Source organism: Dendrobates tinctorius, unplaced genomic scaffold (assembly GCF_039654945.1).
Source record: "Dendrobates tinctorius isolate UK_male_01 unplaced genomic scaffold, ASM3965494v1 ptg000162l, whole genome shotgun sequence".
In the NCBI taxonomy this organism is placed as follows: Eukaryota; Metazoa; Chordata; class Amphibia; order Anura; family Dendrobatidae; genus Dendrobates; species Dendrobates tinctorius.
In genome coordinates, this window is record NW_027361829.1 from 48243323 (window position 1) to 48270388 (window position 27066).

The 27066-nt window shown below is 45.1% G+C and overlaps 1 protein-coding gene across 2 annotated transcripts in view; it reads right to left on the bottom strand.

Moving 5' to 3' along the window:
• The window catches only part of LOC141052725 (mediator of RNA polymerase II transcription subunit 1-like), a 163832-nt gene that overhangs the window by 95727 nt on the left and 41039 nt on the right, over positions 1 to 27066 (bottom strand). Inside the window, exons 3-5 of one of the 2 annotated variants that reach the window (XM_073550008.1) lie at positions 14794 to 14878; positions 13925 to 13979; positions 4546 to 4678 (exon numbers count right to left, since the gene is read on the bottom strand). In XM_073550008.1, the coding sequence (XP_073406109.1) occupies positions 4546 to 4678; positions 13925 to 13979; positions 14794 to 14878 (273 nt within the window). The remainder of the gene's footprint in view (positions 1 to 4545; positions 4679 to 13924; positions 13980 to 14793; positions 14879 to 27066) is intronic. The other variant, XM_073550009.1, reaches the window with a different exon arrangement.

The window sequence follows — 27066 nt, forward strand, 5'->3', positions numbered from 1 at the left end:
AGGCATACTCACGGAGCCTGGCCCATTATCTCGGGCCCTTTCCCGTGAGGCTACGTATTCGAGGATGTTTTCAGATCCTGCTTGATGCAAGCACACACCCCAATACCCCATATGAGTTATTTGAATATCTGGAGAGGTGGCAGCTTTCCCCAAGGAATCTGATGCGCCTTAGACACCCCACACACATGCTTGCTCAAGCAGGCTCTGAGGATCCTCAAACACGTGGGCCTACACCTCACCCCCTTCCTCCCCCTACCCAACCTTGCCCACAGCAGCAACATATGTCTGCCTCTAGCCAACCTCACCAATATGGCCACTTGTTGCCACCCAGTGTTGGAGGCTGGTCCCAACCTGGTTGGGGACGACATGTGTTGTGAGTTCATTTTCTGGTCTACCAGTTGTGAGTTCTCCTTCAAGGCTCCCTCTGGTGGTAACAGGAGGTGGTAACAGGAGATAGTGAGGCTGATTTAATCAGTAGAGATCTGCCGCCTGATAATGAGGATGACGATTGGACCTCAGGAATTTCAGACTGGATTTAAGTCAGCCGACACCCTATTCTGGTGCTGTGATTCCTTCTGGCTTTTCAGCTCTTGGTGTTCAGCTCTGTTCCAGTCAGCTCAAGCTAAGTTTTTCTACTAATGTTCACACTTGATTTTGTTGGTCTATTCAGTTTTTTTGTGTGGTCAGCCAGCCCCAGCTGGGGCTGTGCTGAATTTCCACTCTTATTTATCTGTATTTGCCAATTTGCTTTTTGTCCCCTATTAGATTGACCTCTTTTTGCTCTGTCTCAGAATATTTCAGAGTGCTGATATAGTGGGAGAAGTCTAGTGACTTCAGGGTTAATTTTGTTATCAGAAGTGTTGGACATTATTTTTGTAGGGTTTTTGGGAGATTGCAGACAGTGTCTTTCCTTTCCTATCCTTTCTAGTTAGTTTGGGCCCCATCGTTTGCTCAGCCTATTTTTCTGCCTGTGTTTTCATCTTATTTCACCCTCAATACATGTGTGGGGGCTGTCTTTCCTTTGGGGTCTGCTCTGGGGCAGTTAGTTTTCCCCTTTCTTGCTTTAGGCTTATTTAGTCCTCCAGCGGTGACGAGGCATCTAGGATCATCGTAGGAACACTCCACGGCTGCTGCTAGTTGTGTGGTTGGATCAGGGATCTGCAATCTGCATAGTTACCAACCTCTCTGGTTTTTCTGGGACTTAGCTTGCTTTGTTTTTTCCTCCTCGGTGACCCATTCATAACAGACATGGCTAGTTTGGTGGGTATGAGCCAGGGCCTACCAGCCCCAACAAGAGGCCTCTCTCTCCAATTTTAGTCAGCCCAGTACCCACCACAATCACAGGAGGCAGTACACTACCCATACCATGGGCAACAGTATGCCCCCACGCAGGGCGATGGCCAAGTTGGCCAAAGTAGCCAGAAAACACAGGCAGGTCTTCCGCCTTCTCCTCCCCCGACCTGCCAACATTTGTAATGTAGGAATATTGGTCTTGCATAATTGTTTGTTTTTTTTTTGTTTTATGAAAATGTTTGGCTTGTAATTTTGAAAATCTGCAAAAAGGCCACTTTGAGCCATTGCCACATTTACCATATGGCAATAATGTGGTTAAAAAAACAAAAAACAAAAGAAAATTAAAAATTTGTCTACTACACTTTACATCTGTCTCAATTATGAAAAAAATTATCAGCATACTAACATACGCTTACCAAGGCAATTAAACAGTCATAGAATCATAAGGGGTTGAAATACATATTTACACAGACAGAAATCAAAAAATTTATAACAGACACAGCATGCTCTTGCGAAGAAGTTTCCCCCTCAGGTGACAAAATAATTGGTGAAAATATCACGCACTTTGAGCCCAGAGAGCGGTCTACATTGAGGGTTGATATGTGGTCTCGCCCTGTGCACCTTGTCCGACCCACGCTCAACACCAGCAGAGGAGGAACAATCATGTATCCTGGTGAAGTTATGAAGAACGACACATGCTTTGATAACTTTTTGTTCACTCAGCTGAATGGCAGACTATAGGACCTGTCATTTGGCACAAAAAATGCCAAAGGAACACTCCACCAGTTGCCGAGCATGTGATAGGCGCAAGTTAAAAATTCTGCGCCGATGGTCCAGGTTGCGCCGGGGATATGGCCTCATGACATTGCGCTTTAACTGAAATGCCTCATCTGCCACAAGGACATAAGGGACTGATTCTTGAGTGGAGCCTGGTAGCTAGTGTGGTGGGGGTAGATCCAACAGGTTGTTGCGTAGCCGCCGACCCATAATGGAATTATTGAAGACTTTAGAGTCTCCCTTCCTTCCATAGGCCCCAATGTCGACAATTATAAACTTGTATTGAGGGTCGGCCAGAGCGAACAATGCAACAGAAAATTATTGCTTATAATTGAAGAATTGGGAGCCAGAGTTCGGCGGCTTACGCACCCGGATATGTTTCCCATCCAGGGCCCCAATACAATTAGGAAACTGGCATTCCTCCTCAAATTCCCTTGAGATCCTCAACCAGTCTTCCATCCTGGGCTCGGGCATGACGAGTTGATGGAGTCTTGACCAGATTTCACTACATGTCAACTTGACCATGCCAGAAATGGTAGATCTTCCAATGAGAAACTCATGGTGGAGGGCGGCATAAGACAGGCCAGTGGACTGGAAGCTGAAGAACAACAGAAATGGAACATTTTAGAAGGCAAAAATGATAAAAAGACCAGCTACAGACATACCAAACTTGTTATTGTTTCATATCTACTAACACACATTTTTTCTAGCATAATGACTATGTGATATTCAGTACATATTGCACATAACATTCTGGCATGTAATTTTTAATATATCTGGAGTAAGATGAGGGCCAAAAAATGATTCCCAAAACAAAAATACACATACTTTGGGCAACACATCATGAACATAGAGAATGTGGTTGTGTAGTACATACCGTAATTGAGTAGAAGTCGATCCTCTGCAGATATAGATTTGCGCATCCTTGTGTCCTAAAAGGTTATCCCAGGGCGCACTGTCTCCAAGAGTCGATCAAATGTTGCAAGGCTCATGCGACAGTATTGGAAAAATTTTTCCAGATGATCCCGCAGAGAAGAATAGAGGAGGTGAAAATGACCTCTTGTCAGTCGTTGCCTCAAAAGTGGATGGACCCACATGCGTCTCCTCCTCCACGCATCCACTATAACTGGGTATGGGTGACCAAAGCGGCGTGACAAAAGCCAGTTGAAATATACTTGCTCAGTTGTGTTGAAACTCAGACTGTCTGCCATGTTGCACATACAACACCAAACACACCTAGTGAAGTCAAGGTCACAAATGGACGGAATGGAGGCAGCCACCTGTTCCAGAGCCAATAAATAGGGTGTAGGTTAATGATTTAAATAGTTTGCAGGCCTCAAAACCGTTAAATGTCCATTTTGCAAGCCTGCAAGAAAATCTCGCCATACGGATGCATACATGCGCAAAATACGAGACCACACCTTGCTTACGGATGACATACAGAGCACTATTTAGGGGACATTTCTCCATATTAAAAAGAAAATTTAACATTGTACTTGCGCCCTTATAAACTCACTGCCTAGTCAGACTTTCAATTTCCCTAAAAACTGACAGATGGCTCTGGAAACTTAAGCCTAATCTTAGGGATATAGAAAGATGATTTGATGTTCACATGCTGGGGATCAACCTTTTCTGAGCGAGTTCCATCGTTCTACCTACAAGGAAAAACAGAAGAACATCTATAGATTGAAACCTTTAGGTATTTTCTATTATGTCTCCTTTTTATTTTAGAACCGCTTGCATATTTTCAGGTCACTTTATTTTACCTCCTTTTATACATTTTTATCGTAAGAGTTGTACTTTTATATTAAAGACCAACAAATTTAGTTTGGTCCTCGGGTGTGCTAAAGAATCCAGAGTCTGAGAGCATTTGGCCTTTTGACTGTCAGACAGCAATGTATAGTTTGAGGCCCTTATGGTGTTTATTCAATGGGTGGTGGCAGCGTGTTGTCCATCTCAAGTGTGTGGACTGGGTTGGGCTGTGATTTATGTTTAATTTGCATACTGAATTGAAGACAAGCGCAAGGTTGAGTGGAGATAGGTGCGTCAGCAAGGGGTTAATCTGTCACATGCTGCGAAGTGTGTACTTTATACTGTCCATGAGAAGTAAATAGAAAAGGTTTGAGCACGGTAACACTTATGCTATGTAGAGCCCACCATACACATTCGATGGCAGGATGGCCCATCGATGGTTTGAGCAGCAGCCATCTCGGTTAGTTATTCCATATAGGGCAGCAGTCATTTGGCTGAGTGCTACTGTATTCCCTAGCAGTCGCCAGATGTTTGGCAGTCTGGAATTGAACATGACTGACCAATCTTCCCCAACAATAAATTAGACAGTCAGCCGAACCTGTAGATATTGGCTGATTCGGCCAACGTTCAACTAATATAAACCGGGGCGGGGGGGGGGTCTTAGAAATCCATGAAAAAAGTAGGTGGTCAATTTTTACTCAACTTATACAGAAACCAAGTTACCATTGGGGATTCACCGTGGTGGGCCAGTTTGACAATTGCCACATGTCCATTTTTCTTCACTTGTACTTCTATGTAGAACATTTCTGATGTTATATAGCAGGTTCTTCCATTTGGACCCAAGTGTGACTCCAATCTGTGTTTTTGAAAAGACAGAAATGCTGAACACATTCTAGTAAAGCTTAGTTTCTTTAGTAAAAAAACAAATATACAATTCAACCTAAATGGTTTGACTGTTGCTATGGAGACCACCACTACTGTTCACCAGAGTAGGGGTCCCATGTCCTTATTGGAATAAAGCAGCGGTTATGCACACTCTCTCCAGCTCCATTCTGTCTACTATTAAACTTGGTACCATAGCTATGGACCAAAGCACTCAGGCAGTCCCAAGAAAAGGGATGCAGCAAGGGGGCACAAGCACGCTCCGTATCTTGCAACGGCTGAAGTGTGTTCCCAAAGACTGGAGACCAGAGCCCATAGACGGTCAAACAGTTTCTTTTATTTAGGTTCCTTTTACAGCATCAACAGTTCCGGACAGCTCCTACACACCTGCCTGGGTACCCGTAAACATGACTCTTCCTTTCCTCTTCTGCTTCCCCGGTGCAATGTCGTTTCAGACTCCCTCACTGTGGATGCCTTAGGCCTATGGCCACATGGGCGATCACCTACTTGGCCCATCCACCCGCTGCAACACCTACTTCGCTTCAGTGCCCAGCTCTCCAGCAGTTCGGTACCCCAGGCTCTCTGTCCCTTCTGCTGTCTTCCGTGGCCACCCCTCTTTCTGTGCCCTCTCTTTTTTCTTCTTCTCTGTCTTCCTGAGCTCTTCTCCCCGTAGGTCTCGGAACCTCCCCCTTTTATCCTTTCAGCCTGGAAATCCCCTTCTCCTGTTCCTCTAGCTCCGCCCACCATGACTTGGCTTTTCCTAGCATTAGCTGTTAAGGCCTTTCCTTTCCCTGCACTGTGTCTCCCCCTAGTGGCCACAGCCCTAACTCCAACTTTCCAATAAACAGTAACCACGTATTTACAACATGAGGCACAGTATACACCAGACAGATACCTGTCATGTGGCACATATGCATTTTAACTATTTACATTTGTCCGAGTCCAGGCATTTGTCCACCCTCCTACATACTCCTTCCTATGGCCATTGTCATCCCCGACAACCCCGTACCTTTTCCTTTCTGGTGTATCCCTTTTTACCATTCTCCATTTGTCTTGTATGACAGGGTGCTGGGCAGAGCCTGGAGCACTTAAGCTCTGAGTAGCTGAAGGCTACCCGCAGGCGCTTGTGCCTATACGACAATTCCCACAGCTTTTCTGGGGGTAGGACGTCCCAGACACTTTGAGCTCAATGGGAGGTCGCCCCCTCTTTACTTTTTTTCCCCTTTACACAACCCCACTGCTTGGGGTAGAGCAACCCGGACTCAACGGGTAGCCTCCCCTTCTATACCTTATAGGGTATTACACCTTTTGCAATCTGTACCTTTAGATATAGGGCAGAACAACCAAGGCTGCAGTGGAGCCTACCAGGACTGTTCCCCTTCTCCTACTTAGGGTATTTCCCACCAAGGACGCAATACGTGGAATGAACACCAATGCACCAACTATCAGAGACAGACTTTCAACATCTTTAACATTATATAACATTTTCAACATTTGGATAATTTTTCATTTTTAACATTAAAACACTTTTTCACTTTCAGCAGTAGTGCTCCCCCTTCCTTTGCGGGGAGCACAGCGTATGTCCACGCTTCCGGAGCCAGGGTTTCTTTCTTACCCAAAGGGGACGTGGAACAGTCCCCATGCTGTGCAACCGTGCACAGTAGTCTCACAACTTTGGGACGAATCAACGGTGCTCCGGACTGTCGGTTGCTAACCGACTGCGGCCACCGGCCGAAGGGATCTCTGCCGCCGTGGAGCCCCCGGGATGATTGGCAGTCCCAGGGTCACGGGTGGCCAGTCTCTGTCTCTTTGATGAACCCGTAGCCCCATTCAATGTTGGTGTAAATGAGTCACCCGAGGCTCTGGAGAACAGACATAGTGGTTTCACCCTTCTCATGAAGGAGAGCCCAGATCTCCTGCTCCTTGGTCTTCTTTTGAGTGATGATGTCAGAGATCCAGACAGACGGCCTCGCATAGGCCGCGGACCCGCCCGGTGCCGGTGACGTGGGGGGAAAGCTGGGTGGGAAGGCTGGGGGTCGATAATAGGGACCTTGGGAATAGTGCCCATATGGGGCTGGGAGGCAGTGGGCTGCCTGCGGTGCCGCCAGCTGGGGCGGGGAAACACTCACCTTCCCCGAAGCCACGGCTTCCTTCAGGCTGCTCCGCAGTTGCTCTAGGAACTGGTGCATCCGAGCAACCGGAGTTTCTGAGATGCCACTGGCCTCCTCCTGCTGGATGGACCCCACAGTCCCACCGCTGCTTCCGGTCCCACTGTCTGGTGTGTGCTGAGGTTCTTCATCACACCGTCCGGCAGGAACTGCCTCCAGGCACGACGGTTCGCGGGGAGCGTGAGCGGCAATTTCTCCAGTCACCGCTCGGTCTGTGCTGCGGGCGAGCACACCTCCGTCCCTTCAGGCTCTAGCTCCGCAGGTCCGGTCATCGGGGGCTCTGGCTTGCCCCACGGCACTTCAGTTCGGGTAAGTGCCCAGGACACTGGCAGGGACTCCCAGGCGCAGGTAATCCGACGGGCCTCTACCTCCCGTTGCCACGCCACTTCATTCATCCGAGGCCACAGCAGCTGCAGCGTCACATCGTGTCTGATGTTCTGGGGCTTAATGGTGCTAGGCAGCCACACCCTGCTTGTCCAGCAGTGTCACGCCCATTCCAGGGTGGGGCCTCCTCCGGCCTCTCCACCCATTTTCCAGCGTTCAGAGGGAACGGGCGCTTGTCACTCAGCATATACCATTCCTCCCAGGGGCAGACCCGGCATAGTTTACAGTCTGCGTTTTGCACCATCCAGACGCTATCATGCCCCCAGAGTGCCCCTTGCTGACACAGGTAGTCCATTTTGTTATCTTGCAAAGTCACTTTCAGTTCCTCGATCAAACCCGGCAAGTTCAATCAATCACAGTCCATAAATCACACTAACAGAATCTTTAACCCGCTCCCTCCAGATCATTTTCACACAGTAGGTGTCTTCTTTATCTTCTGGCACGGTCTCACCACCTGTGTTGGGCAGTGATGATCCTGCCAACTACGCCACTTGTAGGAACATGTGCCGATCGGGGGGGGTGATCCCTAAAGCACTTGCCGTATCTTGCAATGGCCGAAGTGGGATCCCAAAGACTGGAGACAGGAGCCCATAGATGGTCAAACAGTTTCTTTTATTTAGGTTCCTTTTCCAGCATCAACAGTTCCGGATAGCTCCTACACACCTGCCTGGGTTCCCATAAACACGTGTCTTCCTTTCCTCCTCTGCTTCCCCAGTGCGACGTCATTTCAGACTCTCTCACTGTGGCTGCCTTAGGCCCATGGCCACAGCGATCACCTACTCGGCCCGTCCACCCACTGCCACAGCTACTTCGCTTCAGTGCCCAGCTCTCCAGCAGTTCGGTACCCCAGGCTCTCTGTCCCTACTGCTGTCTTCAGGGGCCACCCCCCTTTCTGTGCTCTCTCTCTCTCTTTCTTCGACTTTGTCTCTCTCTCTCTCCTCTGTCTCTTCCTGAGTTTTTCTCCCCCTAGGTCTCAGGAACCTCTCCCTTTTATCCCTTCAGCCTGGAAATTCCCTTCTCTTGTTCCACTAGCTCCACCCACCATGACTTGGCTTTTCCTAGCATTAGCTCCGCCCACCATGACTTGGCTTTTCCTAGCATTAGCTGTTAAGGCCTTTCCTTTCCCTGCACCGTGTCTCCCCCTAATGGCCACAGCCCTTACTGCAACTTTCCAATAAACAGTAACAACGTATTTACAACAATATGAGGTACAGTATACACAAGACAGATACCTGTCATGTGGCACATATGCATTTTAACTATTTACATTTGTCTGAGTTCACGCATTTGTACACCCTCCTACACTACAGTCAAAGGAGCTTTTTAGTTTCCAGTTGTCGAGATCAGTGTGGATCCAAGTGTTGGAAACCCCACTGACGTCAGCAAGTTTCCACCCAAGATGAATATAACCCTTTATCACTCACAAGAGATTTTAGGCTCATCTGTTTCTTTGGTTTAAAATGTCACCTATTTAACATTATGTCATTACTTTGTAATGCTGCAAAGTTGTGAGATATGCGGGAGGAATTACGACTTTTGCTATGGGCCCCATGATTTCTATGTACACCGCAGCTCCACAGCTGTCAGATTAGCTTTTCTAATGCAGAACTACATATACTCTACATCAGTGTTCCCCAACTTCGGTTCTCAACAGCCACCTATATGGATTTTTTGCACCTGTTAGATACTAAAGAAATCCTGAAAACATTATCTGTTGGTAAGTTTTGAGGACTGGAGTTGGGGAACTCTGCTCTACATAGACTGATAAACTGCAACTTGCAGCTGTCATTATGGGAAGATTGAACTCCATATGCATTCAAATTCCAATGCAGGCCCTGAGCGGCCGAGGGGGCCCCATTCGCTGTCAGGGACACTGGAGCCTTATGGGAGCCTGATGCCTGCGCCACTTGCCCAGGACCCTGTTCTTACTTACCTGTCCCTGCGCTGCGGTGTCATCCACCTCTGATGTCTCAGGTCAGAGGGCATTTTGATATGTCTGTGTGCCTCTGCCTGACCTGTCAGCGCAGAGCTGGATGACAGTGACGCTGAGGAGTCCTGAGCAGAGAAGCAACCAGCGAGGAGAGGGGGAGTGATTGATTTTTTCAATGTTTAAAGCTTTTTTTGGGGCCCATCATATACTGCAGCATCATATGGGACCCAAATCACATATGGAGCATCATATTGGGCCCATCATATACTGGTGCATCATATGGGGCCCTTTATATAGAGCAATATATGGAGCCCGTCATATACTGTATGGAGCAATATATGGGGCTCATTATGCATGGAGCAATATATGGGGCCAATCATATACTGTATGGACCATTATATGGGGCCCATTATGTATGTAGCCTTATATGGTCCATTATTATGTATGAACCATTATATAGGGCCCATTATTTAGTATCAAGCATTATATGTATTCTGTATTAATCATTCTGTATTGAGCACTATATGGGGTCCATTATTCTGTATGAAGCAATATATCGGGACCATTCTGCATGGAAAATTATATAGGGTCCATTATATATGGACTCCATCATATACTGGAGCATAATATGGGGCCCATCATATACTGTTTGGAGCATTTTATGGGGAACATTATATATGTACCCTTATATGGGGCTCATTATGTATGGAGCAATATACCGTATATACTCGCTCAAATCCGAGATTTTCAGCCCAAGGAGAGGCATGTCTATTTTTATTTGCAGCGGCAGCAGCAATATATGGGGGCATAATCTATGGAGCAGCATATAGGGGCATAATCTATGGAGCATCATATGGGGGAATAATCTATGGAGCATCATATGGGGGCATAATCTATGGAGCATCATATGGGGGCATAATCTATGGAGCATAATCTATGAAATATTTTATGGGGCCATTACCTTTATGGGGCATTATTAACCTTTGTGCAGCATTATATGGGGTGTATTTTGTATGGAGCATCTTATGGGGCATTATATGGGGCTCCTGTTTCAATATGGATATTCAAAAACATTTAACCTACTGATGTCTCAATTAATTTTACTTTTTTTGGTATCTATGTTTATTTTTGAAATTTAACAGTAGCTGCTGCATTTTCCACCCTAGGCTTAAACGCGAGTCAATAAGTTTTCCCAGTATTTTGTGGCAAATTTAGGAGGGTCGGCTTATACTCGAGTATATACGGTATGGGGTCCATTATTCTGTATGGAGCAATATATGGGGTCCATTATTCTGTATGAAACATTATAAGAGGTGCTTTCTGCATGGAGCAATATATGGGGCTCATTCTGTATGAAGCGCTGTGTGGTGCCCGTAATACTGTACGGAGGATTATACTATCTGGTGTCTGAGCTATAAATATCACTCATGTAATGGCATTGTACTATGCCTATATTTCTCTGTCATATCTGTGCATCATGAATCATGGTATGTGTTAAAGGGGCCCACTGAGACCATTTTGCCTGCGCCCATGAAAACCTGGAGCCGGCCCTGCCTGCAGGCAACTAGAATTGTTTAATTGAAAGTTGTCTTTGCATAAAAATTGGAGGTTATAAAAACAGCTCTGACCGCTTTAAAAATTAGTTTATAAAATATTGTCCGTACATAGGACTGGCACTTAATAGTATAATAGTCAAACAAAGGACTCGGACTTACATACCAGTAGTCGATGAAGAGAACCAAAAGGTAAGGTATAAAAATCAGATTTTATTTAGCATAATATTAAAATATCACATAGAAAAAAAATATAAGTAGAGTGCTGAAAAGGGGGAAATGTACACCATCAATAATACATGAGAGATGCAAGTATAGATATGCTCCTATGCATAACTGTAAAGATTACAGATACCCAGCACAGTACTGGGGTGCCTGCCTATCTATATCTACAGTGGGGCAAAAAAGTATTTAGTCAGTCAGCAATAGCAATTCCACCACTTAAAAAGATGAGAGGCATCTGTAATTTACATCATAGGTAGAACTCAACTATGGGAGACAAACTGAGAAAAAAAAAATCCAGAAAATCACATTGTCTGTTTTTTTCATTTTATTTGCATATTATGGTGGAAAATAAGTATTTGGTCAGAAACAAAATTTCATTTCAATACTTTGTGATATATCCTTTGTTGGCAATGACAGAGGTCAAACGTTTTCTGTAAGTCTTCACAAGGTTGCCACACACTGTTGTTGGTATGTTGGCCCATTCCTCCATGCAGATCTCCTCTAGAGCAGTGATGTTTTTGGCTTTTCGCTTGGCAACACGGACTTTCAACTCCCTCCAAAGGTTTTCTATAGGGTTGAGATCTGGAGACTGGCTAGGCCACTCCAGGACCTTGAAATGCTTCTTACGAAGCCACTCCTTCGTTGCCCTGGCGGTGTGCTTTGGATCATTGTCATGTTGAAAGACCCAGCCACGTTTCATATTCAATGCCCTTGCTGATGGAAGGAGGTTTGCACTCAAAATCTCACGATACATGGCCCCATTCATTCTTTCATGTACCCGGATCAGTCGTCCTGGCCCCTTTGCAGAGAAACAGCCCCAAAGCATGATGTTTCCACCACCATGCTTTACAGTAGGTATGGTGTTTGATGGATGCAACTCAGTATTCTTTTTCCTCCAAACACGACAAGTTGTGTTTCTACCAAACAGTTCCAGTTTGGTTTCATCAGACCATAGGACATTCTCCCAAAACTCCTCTGGATCATCCAAATGCTCTCTAGCAAACTTCAGACGGGCCCGGACATGTACAGGCTTAAGCAGTGGGACACGTCTGGCACTGCAGGATCTGAGTCCATGGTGGCGTAGTGTGTTACTTATGGTAGGCCTTGTTACATTGGTCCCAGCTCTCTGCAGTTCATTCACTAGGTCCCCCCGCGTGGTTCTGGGATTTTTGCTCACCGTTCTTGTGATCATTCTGACCCCACGGGGTGGGATTTTGCGTGGAGCACCAGATCGAGGGAGATTATCAGTGGTCTTGTATGTCTTCCATTTTCTAATTATTGCTCCCACAGTTGATTTCTTCACTGCAAGCTGGTTGGCTATTGCAGATTCAGTCTTCCCAGCCTGGTGCAGGGCTACAATTTTGTTTCTGGTGTCCTTTGACAGCTCTTTGGTCTTCACCATAGTGGAGTTTGGAGTCAGACTGTTTGAGGGTGTGCACAGGTGTCTTTTTATACTGATAACAAGTTTAAACAGGTGCCATTACTACAGGTAATGAGTGGAGGAAAGAGGAGACTCTTAAAGAAGTTACACGTCTGTGAGAGCCAGAAATCTTGATTGCTTGTTTCTGACCAAATACTTATTTTCCACCATAATATGCAAATAAAATGAAAAAAAAAAAAAACAGACAATGTGATTTTCTGGATTTTTTTTTTCTCAGTTTGTCTCCCATAGTTGAGGTCTACCTATGATGTAAATTACAGACGCCTCTCATCTTTTTAAGTGGTGGAACTTGCACTATTGCTGACTGACTAAATACTTTTTTGCCCCACTGTATATAATTGCCTTAAATTGTCTGTCATCCACTTCCGTCTGGATGTTCCCGAATCCCGAAATCCACCACGCCGACCGGAAGTACACCAACCGCCATATTGAAATACCGAAGTGATGGGTATTTCATTATAGCACCCGCTGGTGGTACCAGGCCCTTCCACAGTACCACCAGCGGGACACCGCCGGGACCCCTCCATCGCCGCCGGACCCCCCGCCGGACCCGCCACTGCCTGCCCACCCACCTGTGCACAGGCCGCAAGCCGTAGTCTTTCCTGCCGGCTGTGACGGAGGTGGGTGGGCAGGCAGCAGCGGGTCCAGCAGCGGCGGGGGGGGGGGTCCGGCAGCGGTGGAGGGGTACCGGCGGTGTCCCGCTGGTGGTACTGTGGAAGGGCCTGGTACCACCAGCGGGTGCCATATTGAAATACCCATCACATGGGTATTTCAATATGGCGGTTGGCGTACTTCCGGATGGGCTGGCCACCACCAGGACCTCCCCGCCGCTGAACCCCCCCACCACCGCTGGACCCACCGCTGCCTGCCCACCATGTACATATACACACGTACTTACACACACACACCCGTGTACTCCCACCTCCAGCACAGGCCGCAAACCACCCTCTTTCCTGCCGGCTGTGACTGCATGGAGGTGGGTGGGCAGGCAGCTGAGGGACACACAGATACACACACACACACTTCCCTCCCGATGCGATAGCATCGAGCACACCTCTAGTGAACCAATATGAATCAAAACTTATTATACCTTATATGGTGATAAAGAGTCTATGGTGATAACATCCTGTGTAATTTTCTTGTATAATACATTTAATGTAGGCAGTAGGAGAATATAGACATCAAGTGACTATAAGGCATATGAAAGGCAGAGGCATAAAAAGACCAGAGCGAATAACAGGACAATACGTATATGATAGTAAACACATAAGTATGTATAAGGATAATGTATAGTTGCTTTAAAAATTAAACTAATGTTGCATACTTTTTGTTCGTTGTGCATTTACTGTATGTTCATAGTTTTAAAAAGTTATCTTATTTCTTTTCGTATGGATCTAGATCAAAGAACATAAATGCAATATCTGGCACTGGAATCTATTAGAGTAGTATTGAGTAAATCCAGATATTTTACAAGAAGTTTTCACAATTTAACTTACCATATATTAAATCATTTACTTACCCCTTTTGCTTTGATATGGATTCTATCCGTGTTAATAAGGTTGAAAGGGATTTTGCTAAAATTCAGGAGGAATCATTTTGTAAAATCAATTTCAAAACGGATGTTATAAAAAAAAAAAAAAAAAAAAAAAACCACCACACCAAAATTATGACTCACAGAATCATGACATGGTCTTCAAAAATGCCATAATTTTAATTATAATAGATTTAAACAAAACGTATTAGGTGAAAAAAAAACTCCCCCCCAATTGGGCTTTATTAAAATAGTTGTACCCTTCTTACATTTACAGGCTCTTTGTTTCCCTGCACATTGAATTTTGAAGTCGTCCTAGCTATAAATCATCTAAGAGCTCAGAAAAAGATAAAAGTTACAAACCCCACCAGACCGTCATAATGAGTTGACTGACAGATTCTCAGTTAACTCACTCTGCAGCAAGCAAGAGACAGTGCAAGATGGTGCAAACATTTTTTTTTAATGAAACCTGCTGCAAATATGATTGAGTCCCAATTACACACATTTAAGTAAAACAAAAAACATAGGTTTGTCCTCAAAAGAGGTGGACAAACCCTTTAAGGCTATGCTCATAAGTTGTGGCAAGGCTACATTTTTTTTTGCAGAGATTTTCTAAAACTACTTTCAAACCACAGGAAATTCTATAGGGTGGGTCATCCATATGGATACGCCTGGGTGGGCCGACTTCAAAATGGCCGCCACGGTCACCACCCATCTTGAAAAGTTTTCCCCCTCACATATACTAATGTGCCACAAACAGGAAGTTGATATCACCAACCATTCCCATTTAATTTAGGTATATCCATATAAATGGCCCACCCAGGTCCAACCTTACAAATGGCCCATCCTGTACATACCTTTCACAGCTTCTTGCAATGTATTTGTGCATCTCAAAATAGGATGTTCTGCTAAGTTTTTTATAGTGGCTGAAGCAGGCTTTTCCTAAAAAAAAAAAAAAAAAAAAAAAAAAAAGGATATTGACAGTGTAAATAACATTAATGTATGCAAAGTATGAATTATAATAGAATTCCATCTTAAATGCCTTTGTGTGTCACACTTAATTGGGGATTCTATTAAGTCTGGTCACAAAAGTGGTTTCTGCACAAAACTCAACAGTAATGGTGGCACCGAAAGATCTCAAAAAAACAATTTTAATACATGAAAAAGAATCAGAAACCAAAATTAACACAAAACAAAACAGTAGCTCAATAAAGGCTTAAAGAGATTACACTGATTGCCACAAAACGTATATGGTAAAAAAAAAATGCCTATTAACTATATAGAAGTCCATCCATAGAACATGGTTCACAGTGGATTTCAAATATATAGTAATACTATGCTAATGAATGTAAGTCTATAGGCATATCTAATTAGTATGCAGCCTGGGGCCCCAAAACATTGGCAGGGCTCTATATATTATACTATACAAGTATATTTGCACATCTAATTACTATGCTAAAGCTCGAATTTGCAACCTACTGTGGATCACATTCTATGGATCTACTTCCTAGGCATTTTTTTTTAAACATATACTTTCTGCAGCCCCCAGTGTAATCTTTTTAGCCGTTTATTGATCTACTTATTTTTTAAATTTTTGGCTTCTAAGTATCTTTTTTCATATATTAATAAAGTTTGGGATTTTTGAGACATTTATGTGCCACCTTTTTCTGTTGGATTATTGCATGATATCTACGCGTGTCAATTCAATTCAATGAAGCGTTATTGGTAGAACTAAATACACATTAGTTTTGCCAAAGCAAGTGTACTAAAGGGAATGGGGATAGGGACTGTAGGAAAGGTGATGGGGGCAAATCCAGGATGGGGCTATAGCTGTCTCAGCTACTTTATTTTCTACATTGACTTTCAGAAATTAATTGGTCTTAGTTCTGCACAAAACTGTCTGTAGCCTTTGCTGTCACATTTTGGGATCGTGGACCCACTGCGCCACGGAACAGGGAGAACCAGGAGGGGAGTGACCAAGCAACCACCTGAGTTTTCACTAGAGCCCTTCATCGTGGAGTTAGACTTGATCCAAGGTGGACACCAGGTGCTACCTCAGCACTGATTTGAGTACCACGGCAGCTGACGCACAGGTCAGGACAGCCAGAACGGACTCTGGGTCCAAGGAAGGACCAAATACAGATGGTACCAACGTAGACACTTGTTCAGATGGGACAGACTCTGGAACCAGAACTGGCAGCATGGGTTTCAGGCACATGTATTTCTTCTGGAGCAGTTTCATGATTGTCTCAGACAAGACGGACACTGGAAGGCTTAACCTCTACTGTGGGTAAAATCCTAGAGGGTTTTCTAAGAGATGCTATACTGGAGTAGCTGAAGAATAACCTCATGACCCAATATCAACATGGTTTTACGAGGGACCGTTCCTGTTAGACTAATCTGATGAGTTTCTATTAAGACGCAAGTTCCGGACTGGACCAAGGAAAGGCAGTGGATGTGGTGTATATGGAGTTTTCAAAAGCTTTTGATACGGTGCCACACAAAAAGTTGATACATAAAATGAGAACAATGGGGATAGGGGAAAATATGTGTAAGTGGTTAAGAGTTGGCTCAGGGATAGGAAGCAAAGGGTGGTTATTAATGGAACACACTCTAACTGGGTCGCAGTTAGCAGTTGGGTACCACAGGGTTCAGTATCAGGTCCGCTTCTTTTTAATATTTTTATTAATTATTATTTGCAGATGACGCTAAACTCTGCAGGGTAATCAATACAGAGGAGGGCAATTTTATATCACAGGAAGATTTATGTAAACCTGAAGCTTGGGCTGATAAATGGCAAATGAGCTTTAATGGGGATAAATGTAAAGTCATGCACTTGGGCAGAGGAAATAAGATGTATATTTATGTGCTTAATTGTAAAACACTGGGCAAAGCTGTCACTGAAAAAAACCTGAGTGTATGGGTGGACGACAAACTCACATTTAGTAGCCAGTGTCAGGCAGCTGTAGCAAAAGGCAAATAAAATAATGGCATGCATTAAAAAGGCACAGATGCCCATGAGGAGAACATAATTTTACCTCTATACAAGTCACTAGTGTGGCCACATTTAGAATATTGTGTACAGTACTGGTCTTCGGTGTATAAGATATAACTGAACTGGAGCGGGTGCAGAGAAGAGCGACCAAGGTTATTAGAGGACTGGGGGGTCTGCAATATCAAAACAGGTTATTACACTTGGGGTTATTTAGTTTGGAAAAAAAAAAAAAAGATTACTTACCGGTAATACTCTTTTATAGAGTCCACGACAGCACCCACATGAGAGAGAGGGGAACCGCCCCTGGGAACAGGTAACCCTATGGAGTGATAAAAGGGGTGGTGCCCCTCGCTCCCGCAGTTGGGTTACAGAGAATGAGAGTAACCGTACACTTATTTAATTTCTATAACCAAGGTGTATGCCGCAACCGCCTTTACCAGTGAACTATGTGTTACCCTTATCAGGGAGGGACGTGAATGGGGTGCTGTCGTGGACTCTATTAAATATAAGTATCCACTCTCCTTGGTGCAAGGTGTGGCGGCTGAGGAAATCTGCCCTTGTGTTGTTTATACCTCTGACATGTAGGGCTGACAATGATAGAAGGTTTCTTTCGGCCACTGTAAGAATTTTGTCCACTAGACATGAGGGTTCTTAATTTCGTACCTCCTTGATGGTTTATGTATGCCACCGATGTTACCTTGTCTGATAACACCCTCGTGTGGGTTCCTCGTAACTGTGGGAGAAATTTATTTATTGCATGATAAACGGCTTTCAATTCTCTCACATTGGATGAGTCATTTGCCTCACTGACTGACCATCTTCCCTGGACCATCTTTTCCCCTAGATGTGATTCCCAACCCATAGAGCTGGCATCTGTAAAGGCTTAAAAGGTCTTATTACCCACGGAACACCTTCTGAAAGATGGTCTATGTCTAACCACCAACCTAGGGATTTGACTACCTCTTGATAGGCTAATCGGACTCTCTAGGTGATCATGCCATCTTTCTTCTTCCTGTATGATGACTTCTTGGAGTGGTCTAATATGGAATTGTGCCCATGGGACTGCCAGAATACATGACACTAGGAGCCTAGAAGCAACATACCTTGTCTAAGGGACATTAGGTGTTATTAACTGCCACTCTTACATTGAGTATTTTTAATTTTTTAATCTCTGGAAGAAGGCACTTCTGACTAACGGAGTCTAGAAGAAGGCCGAGGAAGGCTTGGCATTTTGACGGGTTTAGTCTGGATTTTTCCCAATTGATTAACCATCCAAGATCCTGTAATGATGATATTATATCCCTGTAATGTTGAATTCCCCACAACCAATAGATCATCTAGGTAGGGGAATATGAGAGTATTTCTAAGCCTCAAATATGACATTACCTCTGACATAAGTTTAGTGAAGACTCTGGGGGCCACGGATAGCCCAAAGGGCATCGCTGCATACTGGAGATGAGAAATTAGCTCTTCCATTACCACCGCCACTCGGAGGTACTGTTGATGTTCGAGATATATCGGTAGATGATAATACGCATCTTTGAGGTCTAAGACCACTATGTAGCACCTAGGAAATAGAAATTTTATAATTGACCATATTGACTATTTTGAATGTCTGATTCTTTAGATATGTATTAAGCCGCCTTAGGTTTATTATGGTTCTGTACGACCCGTCAGGTTTGGGTATCAAAAACAGAGGGGAGTAAAATCCCTTCTCTCTTTGATCTATCGGAACTTCTACCAGGACCCGTTTAGTTAGTAGACTTCTGATCTCTGTCTCCAGGGCTATTTGTTGAGATTTGGAACTTAGCGAAGTCAATAGGAAGGTGTCCAGAGGGATCCGGACGGATTGTAATTTTAGGCCTGACGTAACTAGCTCCTCTACCCATGAGTTGGCTGTTATCCCTCTCCACTGTTGGGGAAAAAAGGACAGTCTCCCATCCACAGGTAGGTCGAGATTAACGCGGCTTTTCCTCTGGCCTGAAGGGGAGTTTGCCAAATAAGGCACCTTTCTGCCTGGTGTCTTTGGCGCCAGCGGTCCCGATTCCTATAATCCCTCCTGGTGAATGAGGGTTTTCGGAAGGCCTTCCTATAAGATGGAATATAAGAGTTAGGGAACTCTTTTTCCTTTCACCTGCCTTGGTGAGAATCTCATCCAAGTTTGTACCAAACAAGTACTCACCCTGGCATGGCAGGTTGCAGAGCTTGGACTTTGTCTGTGCATCCCCCTTGCATCCTTTAAGCCATAACGCCCGGCGAGCTGCATTAGTCAACCCTGCTGACTTAGCTGAAAGGTGTATTGAATCGGCTGAGGAGTCTGCCAAAAAGGCTGCCGTGCCTCTAATTAGAGGGAGATAGGATATTAGCTTATCCCTGTGTGTGCCACCTTTTATTCCAGGTCGTTTAGCCATACTAGCAAGGACCTGGCTGTACACGTGGCCGAGATAGCTGGTTTTAGTACCCCTGCACACGACTCCGAGGAGCTTTTTAATAATGCGTCCGCTTTGTGGTCTAAGGGGTCTTGCAGGGTCCCTGAATCATCTACTGGCAATAGGGATCGTCTCGAGGTGGAGGCAACTGCTGCGTTCATTTTAGGGGCTTTCATCCATGTAGATAAATCCTCGTCTTCAAAAGGATAACATTTTGTATGTAGACAGTAGGCCTTTCAGCCCCTGTTTCTCCCATTCTTTCTTAACCATGTCTTTTATTGCTGGGATCACCGGAAATGCTCTCCTTTTTTACCAGAGATTCCTGCGAACATGATATCCTGGGGGTTTTTTGGATCTTTCGGCTCCGTAATCCCCATAATTTTACGTACTGACTTAACTAAATTATTGACATTATCAGTTGGGAAACATGTCTGCTGTTCGTCCTCGGAGGAGGAATATCTCCGGGAGGCGTGCGAGCCAGTTTCGGCGGCCTCTGAGGATTGCTGTGATCTTCAGGAGTCATACTCCTGATAGATTTTGTACTTTTAATGCTACCTGAACTACCTAGGGCCTGCAACTCTTCTCGGATCATTAATCTAATATCCTCTGTTCTTGTAGAGGATTCCTCCTGGAGAGTGTGTCCGATACATATCTGGCATAATGTTCTAGTGTAGTTGTCCGGAAGGGGCTGTAAACATAGGGCGCACTGCAAATGCTTGGACTTCTCAGTCCTTTTGGCCCAGGGGTATATAGAAAGGGAGGGAAGAGGAACATCAGCTTTATAGGAGTGATAATAACACTCACCCAGTGAAGCTCTTTATCGATATGGTATCGGCTGTGGAGGAGTAGGTGCGGACTTAGGTGTGGAATGTCCAGACTTCCTGCTTTTCCCACCCTTAAGTGTGGAACCACTCTGCCTAGAGCGTTCACTGCTGCTTCTGTGGCTGCCATGCTTTGATACCGCCGTGTCCTTCAAGGGGAGCGTGGTGGTATCTTTGGGGGATGCTATGTTGCACACCGGTAGGGCTCTGGCCGGTGGCTTTATGCCCCACCCAACGCTGGACCTCAGAAGGGGAAGTTCCGGGTTTTTTGTTTGTTTTTTCTCCACCTGGAAGTGGATATCTCCCGGCCAGCATGTTAACCAAAAGGGCCCTTCGAGCTGCGTTAGATAAACTCGCAGTTCTAGCTGCCATCCTTGCAGAGTGCGCTGAAGCATCAGCCAAAAAAGCTGCCGCACTTTGGATGATTGGCAGCATTTTCCGGATACATTCTCTTGAGTCTCCGTCCTTTAGTTGGGAATCCAATTGGTCTAGCCAGACCATCATGAATCTGGCCGTACATGTAGTCCATGAGCCAAGAGCCAACTTTGACGATATCGGTACCACCCGGAGTGACTAATTCTCTTTGGTGTTTTTAGGTAGATGCATGTCTGTAGTTTATGTTTTGATATGATAGCCCTTGCACATCAGTAGCTTAACCCCTTCAGGCCTATTTGTACCCAAATGCCTAGGCCATTTTTTGTAAATCTGACCTGTCACTTCATGCGGTAATAACTTTGGGACGCTATCACCTACCCACGCCATTCTGAGATTGTTTTCTCGTGACATATTGTAGTTCATGGTAGTGCTAATTGTGAGTCAATAGATTTTACCTTTCTGCATAAAAAATTACAAAATACACGAAAATTTGGGAAAAATTCGCTATTTTTGAACTTTGAAATTCTCTACTTTTTACAAAAATGCTGATACCCCCCCATAACAGTTATTAGTTTACATTCTCCACATGTCTACTTCACATTGGCATCATTTTGGAAATTAAATTTTATATTTTTCGGATGTGATAAGGCTCAGTTTTATACGCAATTTTTAAAGTTTACGACTAAATTTCCAAAACCCATTTTTCCAAGGACCAAGTCAGTTCGGACGTCACTTTATGGGTCTTGTATAACAGAACCCACCCATACATTACCCCATTTTGCAAACTACACCCCTCCAGGTGTCCAAAACGGATTTTCAAAACTTTGTTAACCCCTTAGGTGTTGCACAGGAATTCAAGCAAAATGACAGTGAAATATCAAAATTTCAATTTTTTGGCAGATATTCCATTGTAATCCAATTTTACCTGCAACCCAGCAAGGGTTAACAGCAAACCCAAACCCAAAATTGGTTACCCCAATTCCGCAGTTTATAGAAACACCCCACATGTACACGTAAACTAAATTATGGGCGCGCAAGAGGGCTCAGCACAGAAGGAGAGCTAGGCGGTTTTTGGGATAATAGATTACACTGGAAGAAATCCAGTGGGCCATGTCGTATTGGAGAGACCCTGAGGTACCCCCAGAGTGGAAACCCCCAAAAGGTTACCGCATTTTGGAAACTACACACCCTAAGGAATGTTTTAGGGGGTATAGTAATCACTTTGACCCAACAAGCGCTCCATTGGAGTTTCATGCACTTGGTTGAGGAAATTGAAGAGTACGTGTTTTACCGAAAAATGTCGCTTTAGGCCCACATTTTTCATTTTGAAAAGGGGGACCAGGAAAAAGTACACCCCACTTTTTATTCCCCATTGTCTCCCGAACACGGCAATACCACAAGTGTTGTCTAAAACCACAGTATTGGCGCACTGCAGGCTTCGTAAGCGAAGCTGCGGCAAAATTCACTGTAAGAAATCTATGGGGCCATGTCACATTTGGAGACACCCTGAGGTCCCGCACAGTGGAAACCCCAAAAAAGTGACCCCATTTTTGAAACTACACCCCCTAAGGAATGTTTTAGGAGGTACAGTAACCACTTTGCACCGGGAACCGGCTCCCGATCCGCGGCGATCGCCCGGCATATGATCCGGGTACGATTCGCCGTACCGCTACGGCGGCCGGCACGAAGGGGTTAATGGTATTTTTCACCTTTTGAATAGATCCTACCTATATTTCCAAAAAATAATGATTAAAGGTCGATTTAGGGGAAATGCCAAAATGTCAATACAATGCATGTAGTATTTGTAACAAAATTTAATCCAAGCTATGTAAATACACACTGAACATGTCATGGGCTTGTCCATATTATTGTGTGTGCATATATATATATATATATATTAGTGTGTATGTATAATTATATAACGTTACTCCACAATATCTTCAACATCAGACTCTGAATCTGACTGTTGTTCTACTGGCTCGTCCTCAATACCCTTGTTCTGGCATGTCTGTAACCTGCACATGTCCATGCACTTCAGGCCATTGCTGAGGCAAGTACACTGAGGAAGTTCGCATGACCGCACACACTTGCAGGACAGTAGCTGGATAATAGCTTCTGGTGCTGGTGCCCCTCGCATCCACTTGACAACAAGCTTTCCATCATTATCTATCATCCAACCGCAGTCTGTTGGGTTTGCAACAAATGGCTGGCTCTGCAGACTTCTCCTCCAGATCGCAGCCTGGTAATTTGCACGCAGTGCATGCATGAAAAGGCAGTCTTGGCAAGGAGGGAGTTGACTTGACTCTACCACTCCACGTCTGGCACAGAACAGCTGATACCGGAGCCTGTTTACCTCAGTTGTTTGGGTAGTTGGCAGGTACATGTGGCAGGTGATTTCCTGTAACTTCTCAAAGAGTTCAGGTTACACTTCCCATGAACGACCAACTTCCTGAAAGGCATCCTGGTATGTCTTGTTCATCTTCAACTGCTTGAGTGTCGTCATCTTCCCACGGCCAGCGAATGCACTGACTGTGTCACAGCCTGTAAATGCATGCATACCAATGAATGAATCACACGCTGCCTCCCAATGTTCTGCTCAGAGTGGTGATATCCAGGAATCTTGTCCGGCTCTGTGTACCGCATTTCTGGAACAGGTGGGATGGGATTTTGTGGCACATGCCCAGACACAGGACCATGACATCAGTATCCTCTGAAGTGATGACAGACTTGTAACCAGATTCTGCTGCATGAAGAGCATGGAGAAGGAGGCGCGTGTCTGCTTCTTCTTGACTTGACTTAAGGTCAGCAGCCTCTTCCCACTGTTCTTTGGTGACCTTAAAGCAGAGCTGCTCACATGTGACATACATCTCCTTCTCCTCAAGCTTCTCCCTGTGGTGTTTCGCCTTCCATTCTTCTACCAGAAGCTTTATGAGACTTGCCTTGTTGGAGGAATTACTTAGTAGCTTTCTCCACTGCTGGATGTTGTGCCCATGTTGAATGTTCTTGAAATGGATCCCTGTGCCTTCATATCTGTTGACTCTTTCTGTATCTTTGATGGATGTCTCCTTGTAGACGTCAAAGACAATATCAATGCGCTTGCTCTTAGCACCCTCATAGATAGCGCGACTCATTTCTGTGCCTGCTAGCTGGGCAAATGTTGCATCGTTTCCCTTCAGTTTCTGAACCAGGCTCATCCCATCAATGATGGTTGCAGAGGGCTCAGGGATCACTTCTGCAGGAGGAGCATTCCTCTCCAACTCCCTTGCTAGGGCAGCCTTGTTGGTCTTGCGGATAGACCCATCACCGTTGGCAAGTGCCCATGGCAATGGCCCCAGGGGATGAGTCAAGACATCACTCGTTTGTTGCTTTCTGTTCTCAGCTACAAGTATCATCTGGCCAAATAGGTTCCTGTCAGCCTTCAAAATTACCTCCTTGCCAAGGCCTTGTCTGTGTGTCTTCATTCTGATGTTAGAGAACGTTTTAAGATTGTTCTTCGTCATCTTGTCATGAAACAGTGTAGTTGGCGTATCGGTACCCAAACGCTCATCCTTGAATGTGTGATATGCATCCTCTCCTATACTGTATGCCCCTAGAAGGTCTTTGGCTACATCTGGTGGTGCTGCAGTCGCTGATGATAAACTGATAAGTTCACCATTATGCTCTTTGTTGAAGGGGTTCAACCAACCAGTCTCCAGCAGTTCAACAAAAGATCGGACATCGGCTTCATCTCTTCTAATCCTGGACACCTGTAGGTCTGAATGACTGAAGTCAGTATATTGTTGGCCTACTAGGGCCCTCAGCTGCCTCAAGTACATGCTGCGGTACTCCGATGTCAGGTAGGATCTGGTGACAGCTCCAACTTTGAGGCTGAAGCCTTTTGTGCCCCCTGGTGTCTGGGTGTATTTGTTGATTGTTTCTTCGATGGTCTGGTCCACAGGAATCCGTCCAAAAGGATTCTTGCTACCGATCTGGACCGAAAAGCCACCTTTCATGAAGTATTCATGGACCTCTGGGTGGTCTATGGGCAGCCGAGACATCGTAGTATAGTAATAGGTTAGGTATCGGGCATAGTTGACCTTGTCATAGGCAAAAGACCACGGTATCATCTGTCGGATTGCTCCTAGGTGAAGCATCCAGTTGCCTTTTCTTGAAGCTCGAACCAGGGCCAGCATGGTCTCAACCATGTCCAAGTATGACATCCAGAATGCTGAGAGTTGTTCATTTCTGAAGGTCTCAAGATAAACTTGAAAGAGCTTCAGGGTAAGTGTGCAAGATTCATTATCCAAGAACTTTTCGAAGGATCCCTGCGACACACTGATGCGAAAGTTTGTGATGTTCTTCAGTGTTTCATCCAGATGGTGAAGGTCCCTTGCATGGTTTTCTTCTAGCCATGGAAGGAAGTTTTTCCATGCAAGCCTCATAAGTGCTTCATAGACCAGCTTGTGTAGTCTCACTGCTCTGTTGTACCTCCGGCCGTCCATCACTCCAGACACTGATCCTTCAGCGATGACACCGGATTCAACACACAGATCTCTAAAGCCTGCATCCTGAAATCTCTTACCTATGATGGAGAGGAGATTACAGATTGTGTAGAAGACACCCATTCTAATTATAATGTTCTTGAACTTCTGTTTCCAGATAACCTCGGCAGCTTTGGCATAGAGTGCTTGATCAAACACGCACACAATTCTGTTAAGCTTCAGGGTCTGCATGATGGCATGCGTTTGCTCCAAGACTTCATTCACAGTGGACATGGCTGTTGCAGGAGCATTGATAGTGGGCAGGTAGCTTACAGTGTCCTGGGCCACTACAATGTCGCTGCGGATTTGGATGTTGAACCCAGTCCAACTGCTAATGGTCTGATCCTCATGGTCTGACATTCTAGCCAGAAGCCAGATATGGTTCTTAGTTTTTGAATCCTGGACCTCCTCGGTAGTGTTAACATTCACAGTCTCAATCCTGGGTGGCCCTCCCCGCCACCCAACATTGTATATTGGTAGCATTAATTCTGTCGGAATTATGCTTCTTTTCTTCGACTTGGTTACATCTGGCAGGACTTTTGTCACAGAGCATGCAACATTGGACTGAACAGCGATGCCATTGACTCTATGAGATGTACCTGCTCCACTTAGTGTCTCCTCAAGTCTGTCAATGTTATCCCAGGCCAAGGTTGTGAACACACCAGGGTAGATATTTGCTGGCATTGGGATGTCATCCGTTGAACATTCCAACTTCTGGATACAAAGGGCTGTATCGATCTCCTCAGCCGTTGAATATGACACAGTGGCCAAGACGATTCAGAGTTCGAACCAGTTCTGTATTGCCGGTCAAAGACTTAATTGCAAAGGACAGCAGTACGTGCTTGGGTGGCTTTGTCTTTCCATTGGTAACAGCAAAAACCAAGTCACTGCCGAAGGATGTGGCAAGACACTGAGCTCTTTCAGAGGGAGTTTGGCACTCACAATCTCCTGTAAGCAGTGTTTGCAGGAATTGAGTGACTAATGCAGGAACGACATTCTGATCTGTATCGCGAGGCCATGGCTGACTCACATCTTGCATCTTGATCTCATTCCTCAGCTGCATTGCTGCTTTGGTTACGACATCTCCAGAGTTAGCGGCTCTTGCTTCTTGCAGATCTTTCGGCGAACATGTTTCTTTGTCGATGGTTTCAGTTTGATGATACCATGGGACATAATGTATCTCTGAAGCCTAGATGTGAGGTTTATCATAGGCAGTACTTCTGGGTTTGGGAACAATTCAGTCCTTATATACAAGAAGAGTTCCTCAAGGGCTTCTCTCTCTGCCTCTCCGTAGCATACTTCCTTGCTTTCTTCCTGATTTTCTGCTGCACCAGACCTACAGGCCACTTGGGAATCATCTTTTGTGAATAGTTTGTAGCACGACTTGTGGTAATGCCCCTCTGAAGCAACAAGGTCTCTGCTAAGTAAAACAAGGATTCTCTGTGTGCCTTTCCTTATCGCTGCTCTGCGGATCGTCTCATCTGCTCGTAGCTCAACACACTGGACGATTGGCTCCCTTGTTTTTTCTCCTTTGAGATACTTGCTTGACTTCTCGCAGAACATACATACTTTGGCATACACCCTGCTATCACTGGGGGTACCCCTCGGTAGCCTCCTCCTGGGGATTTCGCTTGCTGTTTCGACATTGACACCCTTGGCAAGGATAGAATCCAGTGACTTCTTCATTGTAAAGAGACTACGACATTTACGGTGATATTGTATGTGTGGTATTTCTCGTTCTTCAAGGCCCTTAGCTGCTTCCAGGACGGATTCATGCTGTCTGATCTCTGCAGCCCTAAGCAATGCTTTCCAGGAGTCCAAATCCTGTAGGGACGCCAGATCATCACTGTCATCATTAGAGCAGTGTATGATACAGTCGATCCGTAATTTCTTCCTCGCTGGTACTTCCATCATGCCATTAGATATGTCAGTAAACACCTGCAAACACAAAGAAAAACATTAAAACCCTTGGCGCGCACACACACACACA